A 12,153-nucleotide genomic window follows, 5' to 3' on the forward strand; every position below is an offset into this window, starting at 1 on the left:
CTGCCAACCACTTCTCTTCCCCCCCCTAGGTTCCAGTCACATCCTGACCCCCAAGCGCTTCCTGGATGACGTCCAAGCCCTCGACCAGGCAACCCCCGCAGAGGCCTAGAATCAGCCTCCACCCCCTAGAGACTCTGCCCCCCTCAGCTCGCTGCCCCCAACTCCACCTGCTCTTCTCAACAAGGCACCTTCCCTCCCTACTCCTGGCAGCGGTGTTGGTTCTTGAGGAGGTGGGGGGAAGGGACCCCCAGGCTGCTTGGCTGTTGGGGCAGTGGGCAGGCCAGACTCCCTCCCTCTGGCACAGGGTCCTAGGGCTGCCACCCTGTGTGCCCTGTGCCCACCCTGCCCCCGGTGGGGGAGAGTCAGGCTCTGTTATCTACCAGCCTCAGCCATTCCTACCTACCCTGCCTGGGACCCAAAGCACAGCCCCTCCCCCAGCTGCCAGCAGTGGGGGTGTGTGCAGAGGCTGCTACCAGCATCTGGCTTGGGGCGGGTATGTGATCCAGCTGCTGCGCCCCAGGCTGTGTCTGTCCAGTCTGCAAAGGGTTAAAGAGAACCCCCCCTTCTGCTCCCATATCATCCCCCTTCACCCAGCCCTGGCTCCCTGCACCCCTCCCACCACAGCCTGGCACCCTGGCCTCTCGGCCCTGTCCCCTCAGTGGGGACCTTGGTTCCAGAGGGGGGAGGGGCCATAGTAGGAGTTGCAGCCAGCTGGGCCCGTTACCTGGACAGGGGCCACCTGTGGACACCTGAGAGTACCTCAGTAACTGAGGGTGGTGCCAGGACTGCATAGAAGGCGCGTCCAGAGTGTTGGGCAGCAGCGGGGCAGAGCCGGGCTGCACCTACGGCTCCACAAGACGCAGGCCGGGCTTGCTGCCCCGCCGGGCCTGGATCAAATGCCCCTGCCCAGTGGCAGACACCTCCCCAGTGCCTTTCCCTGGGTATCAGAGCCGCCCCCTGGGCACCTGGAGCCCCAGCTCCATCTGGGGCACCCAGCTCCAGCCCCCTTGGGTCTGACCAAGTCTGGAGCCACGCCTCACCCCCTGCATCCCCCGGCCCCTAGAGGTCCCCTCCCTCTCGCCCGCCAGCAGGGCTGTGCTGGGGCAAGCGCTGGCAGGAGTGACCCCAGGTAAAAGCGGTGACTTCATTTACCGGGAGTGACCTCCCAGAGCGATTAAAGAGGTGTGTATTTTCCGTGCTGGCCCTACCCCCAGGTTACTGCCCTGCTGGGCATGTGCCTGGGCCAATAAAGTGCGATGCCAAAGGCTGGCCGAGGTCTCTGCTGCTGTTCACAGGCGGGGGAAGGGAGGGAACAGGGTGGAGTGTGTGGCCGAGGGCCTGGGATTCCCTGGGCTCTTCCCACCTTCCTGCTCGGACCCTGCTGCAGGTTCCAGGCATCCTGGCTCCGAGTCACCTGGCCAGTGCTACCCACCCCCCAAGGAGGGTGGGGACGTGGCTGCTCCTTTCACTGTTGGACTAGGGCCTGTGGGCAGCTCTGTTCTGGCCTGTAGACGCCCCCTGCTGGTGCAGTGCTGGCTCACCCAGCCGTGCCCCAGAACCTACCCAGTTCCCCGTGTCCCGCTGCCCCTACTCCCTTGTTCCGCCTCTCTGGTCCGTGTGCCAGAGGGACCAGCAGGGAGCCCCAGGAGTCCCCACAAGCCGGCTATAGAGTCCCCATCAAGTGTGGGGTTGGGGCAGGCACTGAGTGAGCACCAGGGCCCAGCCCTCAAGCTGGAGTCTAACCTGGCCCCACTCAGATCTGGGACAAAACACCTGCCTCCTTGCTCCCCCTCTAGGGCCTGGCCTTTGCCCCAACCCCCACCTCCTCCATCCTCCTGTGCCTAGAGCTGCCCCAGGTCCCGCCACCCCGGCTGCTGCTGGCCCCCAGCCCTTGGGGCCCTGTTCCTGCGCTGGCACCTGCATTGTGTGAACAGCTGCTGTAGGCTCATCCCGCCAGCCAGGCCTCCCCTCTGGCACCCTCTAGCCTGTGCCAGCAGCTGAGGGGGCAGTGGCAGTTTCTCCAGCCCCTCCCCCCCCCGTTGGAAGATGAAAGGAGACAAGGAGGGGCTGTGCGACAGCCCCATTCTCCTACCCTTTCTGCACCCTGCTCCCCCGGCTCAGCACGGAGATGTGCCCTGCCTGGGTAGTCACTAGGCATGGGGGTTAGCGTCATCAGCAGCCCCGCCCCACCCCACCCCCCACCAGCTGGAGGCAGTGAGAGACCAGTGCCAGGTCAAGGACCTGCCCCAGGTCCCGGAAAGTACCATATGGGGGATCAGGGCCCAGACCAGGGATGCCCGTGGTGGGGGATCAGACCCCTCAGTCATGAGGGGAGGGGGTTGGGGCTTCAACCTTTGGCCATGTATGTCTAACTTCTCCTCAACCTTCTCCTCAACTTCTTCTCTCAACCTGCTCGCGAGCCGTGGTCCCTCCTGCTCCCTTGGTGCCCAGGGGGCACACCACCAGCCACAGGTGGTTGCGCACCCCATGAGTTGGGAGGGAAGCTCCAGGCCTGTGAGCTGTGCTGTTCCAAGGACCAAACCTGCCTTACCCAGGTACTGGGAGATCTTGGTGATGCACAGAGTCACTGAGTGGCCCTGGTTGCCTGTGATCCCTTCGCTGACCTGCAGTGTCCCAGCCAGGCCACCGTTTGGGGGAGGGCAGCACTGCTATTGCAGGCAGGAGGGGATGGGGCAGGAGGGCACTGACTTGGCCATGCAGCCATGGGGATGGGGTGGCGCCTGGGCTGAGCCAGGTTTGGCGCGCCCTGTTTGTGATCATCTGGGCCTGGCCTACGCCACGTTAGGCTAGCACCCCTTCAAGCCCAGTGCCCCTGGCTGGTTCACAGGTGGGAGGAGAGGGGAGGGCAGGCGGCTGCTTCCCAGCCCACCTGGGGGCTGCCCTGGGTGGGAGACAGGCAGAGGGAGAAAATGCAGTTCCTCTCAGCAGCACTAGGGGGACCAGCCAGGTCAGGCACTCTCATCCCATACGCCCTCTGCAGCCCAGACTCTGTATTGCACCCCTCCTGTACCCCTACCCATTGCACCCTGCCATGGCTCTCCCAGCACCTGCCAGCCTCAGAGTGCCCCAGGCTTGGCAAAAGATGATCCCAGCCCCCCAGGGGGCTTGGAAAATGCCCAGCAGCACCCGTGTGACATGAAACCTCAATAACAGGCACCCAGAATGGGAGTGACTCACATGGATTTAGGGGCAGAGCTGGGCATGGAACCCAGGAGTCCTGCCTCCCAGCCCCTGATCTAACCCCTAGACCCTACTCCCCTCCCAGAGCTCAGCACAGAACCCAGGAGTCCTGTCTCCCAGCGCCCCCTGCTCTGCCCATCCTCCTTTCCCCTCATACCCCTGCTCGTAATTTCACATTCAGCCTGCTGAGGCATGTGCCTCGCACAGGTCAGTCCCTTCGAGCCCAGCAGGCCCTGTTTCCCCTGCCCCCTGGGCCAGCTCCTCTCTCCCTTCTGGGCAAATGAGCACTGCCAGCGTTGTGCCTACTGTGGACGGGGTGAGAGACCCTGGCATCTCTGATGTGCTACTTGGGCCCAGCTCCAATCTGCTCTGCTGCGGAGCCCTCCGTCCCTGATCCCTGTGGGGAATTATCAGCCGCAATTAACAGCCATTTGGTTAATTGCTGCACGGCTGCCAGGCGGGTGGGTGGCGGATTGGGGGCGCGGAATTAAAATGCTCCAGCAGAGACACCTGCCCAACTGTGGGCTCGCCAGATCCCACCATGGCTGCCCTTACAGCTGGGCTGCCACTGGGGCTCTGTGTGCACCCCGGGCCTGCACCTTGAGCAAGGGGGACCCCAGCCACACACGCTGTACCCCTCAGCCCTGCCCCCAGCAGCATGAGGGTGGTGCAGGCCTGAGACAGACAGCCATAGGCCTGGTCGGTGCCAGGCAGGAGGGTGGATCCGGCAGACAAGCCCAGCCTCCAGTCCCTCTCAGGACAGAGGGCAGGATGCTGCCCTGGCTCTGCCATGCTCTGCCCCAGGACCTGGTGAGGGCAGCTGGAGAGGGTTGCATGCATCAGCCCATGCAGTGGGCCTGGAGGAGCTGATCACTGTGCTGGTCCCAGCCCTGGGGGCTGGTGGGAATGGGCTGCCAAGATGCCCCTGCCTCCCAATGCCAGCTGTGCCAGGGCCCCCAAGACCTTTGGGCCTGGACTGGGTGGATCATAACTAGGGCGGAGCTGGGACCCAGGGCCAGGCATGGGGGCGACAGCCTGGGAGAGGCTGCACCAGGCTTGCAGAAGAGCTCAGCCTGCAGAGACCTGCATGCAGACCCTGCTGGAAGGAGAGTGTTTGGGGCAGAGCGGGGTGACTTGGGGGGCTTACAGCAGGGCTGGGGGGAGACAATGGGGGTAGCAGGGAGGGGGAGAGGTTTACAGTAACTGCAAGCTGTATACAGTGCATGGGGTGGGGGATCAGGGGGTGATTTGGGGTGGGGCAGTGGGAGGTGGGGGTGGGTGACACCCCAGGCAGTGGCAGTGCCTCCTGTAGGCAGCACTGGTGCATCCATTGGGCCCTAGAGCAAATATTGTCTAAAGATTGGAGTTAACCAAACTCAGGCTGAGCCAGCCCTGCCCCCACAACCTGCCCATCCCTTGTGGGTGTGGACTGCAGCCTGGTGCCCCCTGCCCTGGGCCTGGCCATGCTGGGGGCTGAGCGATCCCAGAATGATGTCCAGCGCACACCCCTTCTCCCGGGCAGGGACCCAGCACTTCGTCCCCCAACCCTCCCCAGAATCGGCCCGCAACCCTCGGGGCTGGGCGGGGGACGGGGAAGGCGACCGGCCTGACCCAAGTTCACAACTATGCAACCAGCCCGTGTGATGCTGCTTATCATCTTATCGCGCAGCCCAAAGCCGGCTCACCCGCCACTTTAGTGGCATTTCATTGCCCAAAATTAAATCTCATTACTGGGTGGGCACTAGCTGCTGTGCAGGGCTGGGCTGGGCTTTGAGAAGGGGGCAGCATAGTGTGATCAGCATCAGTTACACAGACAGCCTGTTGGAGAGAACCCCCCCAAAGCCCGAGACCCCCCTCACCACAGCCAGACCCCCAGGCTGCAACTAAGGAGGTCCACTCACCTCCCTCTGCCCTGCGGGAAACTCACCCTGGCTGGTTCCTAAACAGAGCAGGGACAGATCCATGGGTCCATCCAGCCCAGTATCCCCTCTCCCTGCTACGCTGGCTCTGACCAGTGTAGGGTGACCAGACAGCAAGTGTGAAAAATCGGGACAGGGGGTGGGGGGTAATAGGAGCCTATATAAGAAAAAGACCCCCACATCAGGACTGTCCCTATAAAATTGGGACATCTGGTCACCCTAAGTGTCAGGTGGTGTGGAGTAGCTCACGACGTGGGTGCCAACCTCAGGGCAGCCCCGAAACTGGCTGAGTGTTCTCAAAAGAGCTCACACCAACCCGGTACCGGGTGTGAATTCCTCCAGCCCTGCAATAGCCTTACCACGGAGCCACAGACAGTCCCCAGGGGCACCCTGGTCTAGCAAACCGGCCTTAGTGATAGACAGGCCCAGGTTTAGGTTCCAAAAGGCAATAGAAGCTGCTGTAACATCCAAGCTCTGTTTGTCCTTCCAGGCTAACCCAAGCTGAGCTGCTTGGGGATCCCTTGCTTATGCATAGAAATCTTGCCCTCCCCAAGTGCCAAGCTCGGCAGTGCTACAGCTCCTTCTGGCCAGGCATTTTATTCCTTTTCCCCAGAGTTCAAACTGATGGAACAAGTATCGGCGCCTGACTCCTCTTCAAGGGCGTGGGGGCTGTAGTAGGAAGAGAGCCTAAAATATAAGCCCTTGTATTAAAGGCCTGGTACAAGGCCTAAGCTGAAATAGTAGCAAGCTTTGCTAATATAAAGCAAACATCAGGCTGTGAGCAAACGTCAGGCTCTGCCCGCTTGCACGTTCCCAGAGTCTGGCAAGCACAGCTCTGATATTGCAGAAACACGCATTCCTAGAAAGTGCTAGGCACAAAGTACTCACGCAAACACATTCCAGAAGTGTGGTACAAAACCCACAATATCAAGAATGGCACAAAAACATTCCCCAAGGGTAACAGGAACACACTGAGACCTCCTAAAAGATAAGGTCAAATAACAATGTAATAAATAAAAATGTTTTAATCAAACCAACATGTACCAAACAGTGGATAATAACTAGTCAGGTCAGAGGGCAGTATCTATGTCAGAGGGGCAATTTGTATCAGGGTATCTCAGAGAGTGTCTTGGTCCAGCCGAGGGGGAAATGGAAAGTCCTGCCATTCACTGAGCTGCATCCATTGTCACAGGCATACATGTTTTAGTATCCTCGTAGAGTCTGCCAGGTGCTATTACCATGCCTTGTCAACAATAAACCTGGTCGGGTGCCTTCATCCCTTAACGGATCTTGTGGTCATTGGGCTGTTCACTCAAGGTCTGCTGTGTTGTCTGTCTGCCTAGAGCTGGGGCAGCACACAGAGAGCACACACACACACACAGCGAAATATCTAACAACAGAGGCAATCAGTAAGGTCTTTCATGTTTCACAATGGCTCATTTGGTTTCAGTGGACAGGCCCAGCACTTTACACTAATTCATGCTTCTTCCCTGTTGGGGGAGTTACACAGGCCATGGCTACACTACAAAATCAAATCACCCTGCATGCAATCGCCACAGTAGTTACAGTGCTTGTGTGTGTGTACACCTGGCTCCTTGTGTCGGTGGTGCGTGGTATCGATTGTACTGTCAGTTTGGGGCAGTGTGGGACAGTTGATGTAAGCAACGCAGTATCTACACTGATGCTGCATTGACCTAACTACATTGACTGTGATGCTATGCACAGTCAATGACATGGGGAGGTGGCGTGATTAAGTCGGCATAGCAGGCGAGTTACATCAGTGGGAGCCAAATTTTAGTGTAGACACAGTGTTAGGCCAACGTAAGCTGTCTTGCAAACTCAGTGGTGTAGAGCAGGCCACAGTTACAGAGGTTTACGATGCAAACACTCATTCTAACTTTATACCACAGGCTACAGAGGTTATGGGAGAGATCAACCCTGCAAGCAATTCCACAAGTCGAAACACTCCACATGCTTATCAGCTGTTTTAACACGGCTAACACACAGGCTGGGTCAAGCTCTGCATTTGTCAGCGTTCAGTGAGGCCTAAGGGCCTGGGCATGAGCTGGCAACTGGTCTGCTAGTGTCACGGGACCCATCTAGCCCAGTACCCCCGCCCTCTCCCTGCTGCCTCCTTCCCCCAATCAGATCAATGGGGCCAGCCACCCCAGCACCAGCTACTTCAGAGGAAGGTGCAAGAATCCCCTCCTAGTGGCTAATGATGACATAACCAGTGGGCGGGAGGGGACATATCCCCCTCATCCTGATAGTCAGCAGTGGGCTTGTGCCCTAGTTTCTAATTTCTGTTCTGACACCCTTGCCCCCATCCCCCTGCCATCCTTGTCTGAATCCTGCCAGGTTCGCAACGTCAGTGACATCTAGTGACATCTAGTGGCAGTGAGTTCCCCTGGCTAATTATGTAACTTCCCTTGACATTTGCTTTCACAGAGCAGCCCATTAGATGTTTAGCATTGTCTTTCCCAAGTGTGGGGAGGCACGTCCCACCCTGGGTGCCACACAGGTGCCTCTGTCCAGATGACACGAAGGCCAAGCGGGCCCATCAGCGTTGGTGCCCCTCTTGCCCCCCAACATTCAGAAGTCATGAGTCAGGCCTCAAAAGCATGAGATTTGCTTAAAAAATCACAAGATTTTAATATTCGTTTGCAGGCGGTGCATCCAGGAGCAAGAAGGAAAAAGGGGGCAGGGCCGAGGCTTGGCCCCCCGCCCCCCATCACTGCCTAGGAGGCTGTTGTGGCCGCATTTGAGAAACGTTGCCCTAGAGTACAAGGCAGAATATACTGCTCTATTCCTTTCAATGTGGGGCTATGTATGCTGGTTTGTTATTGTAGGGTCACACAGGAGTGCTGGAGACTGCATACACTTGTTATTATAGGATTGCTCAGGAGAGCAGGGGGCTGCATACACTGGTTTGTTATTGCAGGGTTGCTCCTGAGTGCAAGGGGCTGCACGTAGGTTTGTTATTGTAGGGTTGTTCGAGCTTTGCAGCATGGTCTGACAGCAGCTTAGCAGAGGGGCTGAAGGAACTCAAGGTTTAATTGAGCAGAGCCTGGCACAGCTTGTGCTGCTGGGAGACAAATCATCGGCTTCTCCAGCCAGCGCAGCCCCAGTGCTCACAGAGCGACCCTCTGCCCAGCAGGGACAGCAGCCGCCTGTCAAGCTATGAGGGCCCCATAATCTGCTCAACCCCCACCCCACCCCAGGGCTTTGGCGTGGGGGGGGAAGGGTACTGGAGTCACAGCACTCTGCCAAGCAAAGGCAGCCCCATCTCCTGCCCTGGAGAAATGCCCTCTAGGCCGAGGTGCTGGAGCTAGGGGTGCTGGGGGTGCAGCCAGGGGCGGCTCTAGGCACCAGCAAAGAAAGCACGTGCTTGGGGCAGCCCATTTGCAGGGGCAGCAGGCATCCAGCATGGGAGCTGAGAACCAACAGGGGGCCCTGGGAGTTGTAGTTCCTTGGTTAGCTCCCTGCCTATAGACCCAGCCCTGGAGCAGGGAAAGAACTACATTTCCCAGCATTCCCTTGGCCACTACCAACAGGAAAGAGGGGGAGGGAGTGAGGTAGCTGAGACCTCATGCTGCAGCCTACTGTGACTGGAGAGCTGCACTGTGAAGGGTAGGGATACCATATTTTAACATTAAAAAATAGGACACTCCATAGGGAGGGAGGGTAGCCCCACCTTGCCACCATCCACTCCCTCCAACTGTCCCACACAGAAACCCCAACCCATCCAACCCCCCCCCCGCTTCCTGTCCCCTGATCACCCCCTCCCGGGACCCCTGCCCCTAACTGCCCCCCAGGACCCCACCTCCATCTAAGCGCTGCTGCTCCTTGTCCCCTGATTGCCTCCTCCTGGGACCCCTGCCCCTAACTGCCCCTTGGGATCCCACCCCCTATCTAAGCCTCCCTTCTCCTTGTCCCCAACTGACCCCTCCTGAAACCCACCCCCAACTTCCCCCCTAGGACTCCACCCCCTACCTGTCCCCTGACAAACCCCCGGGACTCCCATGCCTATCCAACCGCTGCCTGTCCCTTGACTGCCCCCCCAAACCCCTGACCCATCTATCCCCCCCTGCTCCCTGCCCCTGAGAGCCCCCCTGAACCTCCGCCCCATCCAACGCCCCAGCCCCTTTACCGTGCCACTCAGACACCCCCCCCCCCCAGCACCTGCCTTCCAGATTTGAACACCTCAAAATTCAGGAGTGCTCAAGCTCAGTTTGGGCAGCTGTTACTTCATTTCTCCCAAATCAACTATACTGATCCACTGTAACTTGCTGTAGAAAAAGTAGGATAAAATTGAGCAAGAAATGCTTCCCAGTGGTTATTAGGACTGGAATTGCTATTTTCAACAGCCATTGCCTTTTGTTTGTTTGTTTGTTTAAAAGGAAGACAGTGATATTGCATTGGCAAATTCCCCATAGAAAGAAAGAGTGGAACAAAAGAATAATAAAGGCACCTCAGCTTTTCCTCATTTATGTAGGACAGTCTTATAATATGCATCTAGATATCCTCCAATCACACAAGCTGAAAATTGTTCCACTTTACTGCAGTTCTGTAACCATATGGGAACCAATCCTGTCTGTGTTCTGTGCACATCCAAAATTCCTGCTGAATGACCTGCCGTGGGAGTGAGTTACCAGTGACCCAGGGCTGCGGCGGAAGGAGGGTGCAGGTGGGGGTGGGAGAGAGCCCAGGGCTGGGGCGGCAGGAGGTGTATGTGGGGGGCAATGGTGGGGGGGAATGAGGGAGCCCAGAGCTGGGGCGGCAGGGGGTGTGGGTGGGGGGGGGGGGAGAGCCCAGGGCTGGGGCAGCAGGGGAGTGCGGCGAGGAGCCCAGGGCTGGGACGGGGGGGCAGCCACAATTTTTTTTGCTTGGGGCAGCAAAAAACCTAGAGCCGGCCCTGGGTGCAGCAGCACCCCCTGGCTGAAGTGGTTTCCATCCTATACTGGGTTTACAGTCTGGTTCAACAGCTCTCAGCACCCCCACGATACAAACTGTCCAGCAGCCCTGCCTCTAGGGGAAAAGGTGCGCTCATCCCCTGTGGCCCATTCAGCCCCTTGCTGCTCTGCGGGGGCTGTCACCGAGGGGCCCAGATACAGTCTGAAGCAACAGTGGGTTTGTGATATGGACGCTGGGGTGGAACCCCACCCCCAAAGTCTGGGGCCCCGTAGGCTTTCCCATCCGCCACTTGATTTCACGAGCGTCAGTGGGGGATAAAGCCCAGAGTCTGAGCTATTCTGACTGTAGCCAGCAGGTGACAGCAGACGACAGCATATCCCCCTGCCTCCTCATGACCATAGGGACACTGGCAAGAAGATTTTGAATGGCCCCTAACTTTGGGTGCCCATGTTGAGACACCTGGGGCCTGGATTTCAGAGGTGCTAAACACCCGCAGCTCCCAGCGGGGCTCGTGGGCACTTAGGGTGTGTCTACACTGCAGTTACATGCTCACGGCTGGCCCGGGCCAGCTGACTCCGGCTCACGGGGCTGGAGCTGAGCAGCTGTTTACTTGCAGGGTAGACGTTCTGGCTTGGGCTGGAGCCTGAGCTCTGGGACCCTCCCACCTCGCAGGGTCCTAGAGCCAAAGCTCCAGTCTGAGCCCCAAAGACTACACCGCAGTTAAACAGCCCCTTAGCCCGAGCACCGGGAGCTGGAGTCAGCTAGCCCAGGCCAGCTGCGGGTGTGTAATTGAAAATCAGCCCCCAGCCATCTCTGGGTGAGCAACAAAACCTGAAGCATCCAGTGCTGGCCATTTACTCCCTACTGAATCCCTGGACCTGAACTCCATGGGCGAGGCCACCTTGCCTGGCCTGCGTTTGGCTCTAGGCTGCATCTACTGGGAGCCTAGCAGGTCCTCTAGGTTTGATGTATCGTGAGGGCAGCACATGGCTCTGGGAAGGCTCAGTAATTGGATGAGTCTGTTCAATTACACGGATCTGCTTCTAGCCAGGCCAGCATGAGGCGGTTGGTTGCGTTTTGCTTGGGTCTGTAAAACAAAACTAAATCAAAGTGGCTGGTGGAAGCAGCGCAATGAACATTTAATAAGAATCAGTGGCAGAGGTAATAGTGGGCCGGGGCAACCGTGCCCCTTGACAGCCATCAGGTATACGTGTGATGCCTTTTCAAGCCAATAGGTATAACTGAAGGTGGAACCACCAATGACCTAGCTGCCTCCTCGTTCCACCACTGCTCAAAATGTAGCTCCGCTGATGCTAAGAATCCGGAGTCTATTGAGCAGGAACATGGGACAGACAGCACCCTTGCTTGGAGAACCCATGCTTTAAAAAATGAGACATGGACTTTCATTCACCCTGCACTGAATTGCAGCCACTTCTGGGGTGGAGCGCATAACAACACACAGCAACACTGCACAGGGATCACTCACCCAGCACTGAAATGATGCCACCTGTGGGGTAGGAATGCAGCAGCTGTTGAACAGCCACAGAGCGACACTACTCACAGTTTAGAGCAGCGTGTGAAGAAGACTCTCACTTCCATTCGAAAGCTCTGGGGCAGTTTACAGAAACAGAACATGCTGTTAACCTGAGCTGAACAGCAGCCAGGACACAATAGATTGGGTCTGCACTGCGGGTAACCAGACAACAGCTCTGCCAGGAGGGATTTGTTCTGATTGATGGAGGGAGGGATGGGGCAGGGAGCCAGTCAAGCCTGGGGAACAAATTCCTTCTCCGGGATGCTTTGCTCCAGGATCTTGGAGCCCAGGCTCTATGGCCATTAATTACTGCACCACCCAGCCGGAAGGGAAGGGCTGGGGCAGGTCTCTGCGCTCCACATGTCGCAAGCAGACAAGGCAGAACGAACCATGTCACAGAATGAATCAATTGCATAGCCCGGATTAGAACCCAGGAATCCTAACCACCAGCTCTCTGCTCTAACCATTAGCCCTCACTCCGCTTGCAGTCAGGATTGAACCCAGGAGTCCTGGTTCCTAGACCCCCCCGTTTCTCTAACCCAGTGGTTCTCAACCAGGGCTACGTGTGCCCCTGGGGGTACGCAG

At 58.0% G+C, this 12,153-nt stretch overlaps 1 protein-coding gene and 1 pseudogene across 1 annotated transcript in view; both read left to right on the forward strand.

Moving 5' to 3' along the window:
* Nucleotides 1–1,264, forward strand: part of LOC135891558 (syntaxin-binding protein 2-like) — a 44,607-nt gene extending 43,343 nt beyond the window's left edge. The window contains exon 19 of the mRNA XM_065419122.1: nt 30–1,264. Within this exon, the coding sequence (XP_065275194.1) occupies nt 30–109 (80 nt within the window). The 3' untranslated portion in view covers nt 110–1,264. The remainder of the gene's footprint in view (nt 1–29) is intronic.
* The window catches only part of LOC135891988 (adhesion G protein-coupled receptor E2-like), a 1,091,233-nt pseudogene that overhangs the window by 397,951 nt on the left and 681,129 nt on the right, over nt 1–12,153 (forward strand).

Source organism: Emys orbicularis, chromosome 19 (genome assembly GCF_028017835.1).
Source record: "Emys orbicularis isolate rEmyOrb1 chromosome 19, rEmyOrb1.hap1, whole genome shotgun sequence".
NCBI classification, from domain to species: Eukaryota; Metazoa; Chordata; order Testudines; family Emydidae; genus Emys; species Emys orbicularis.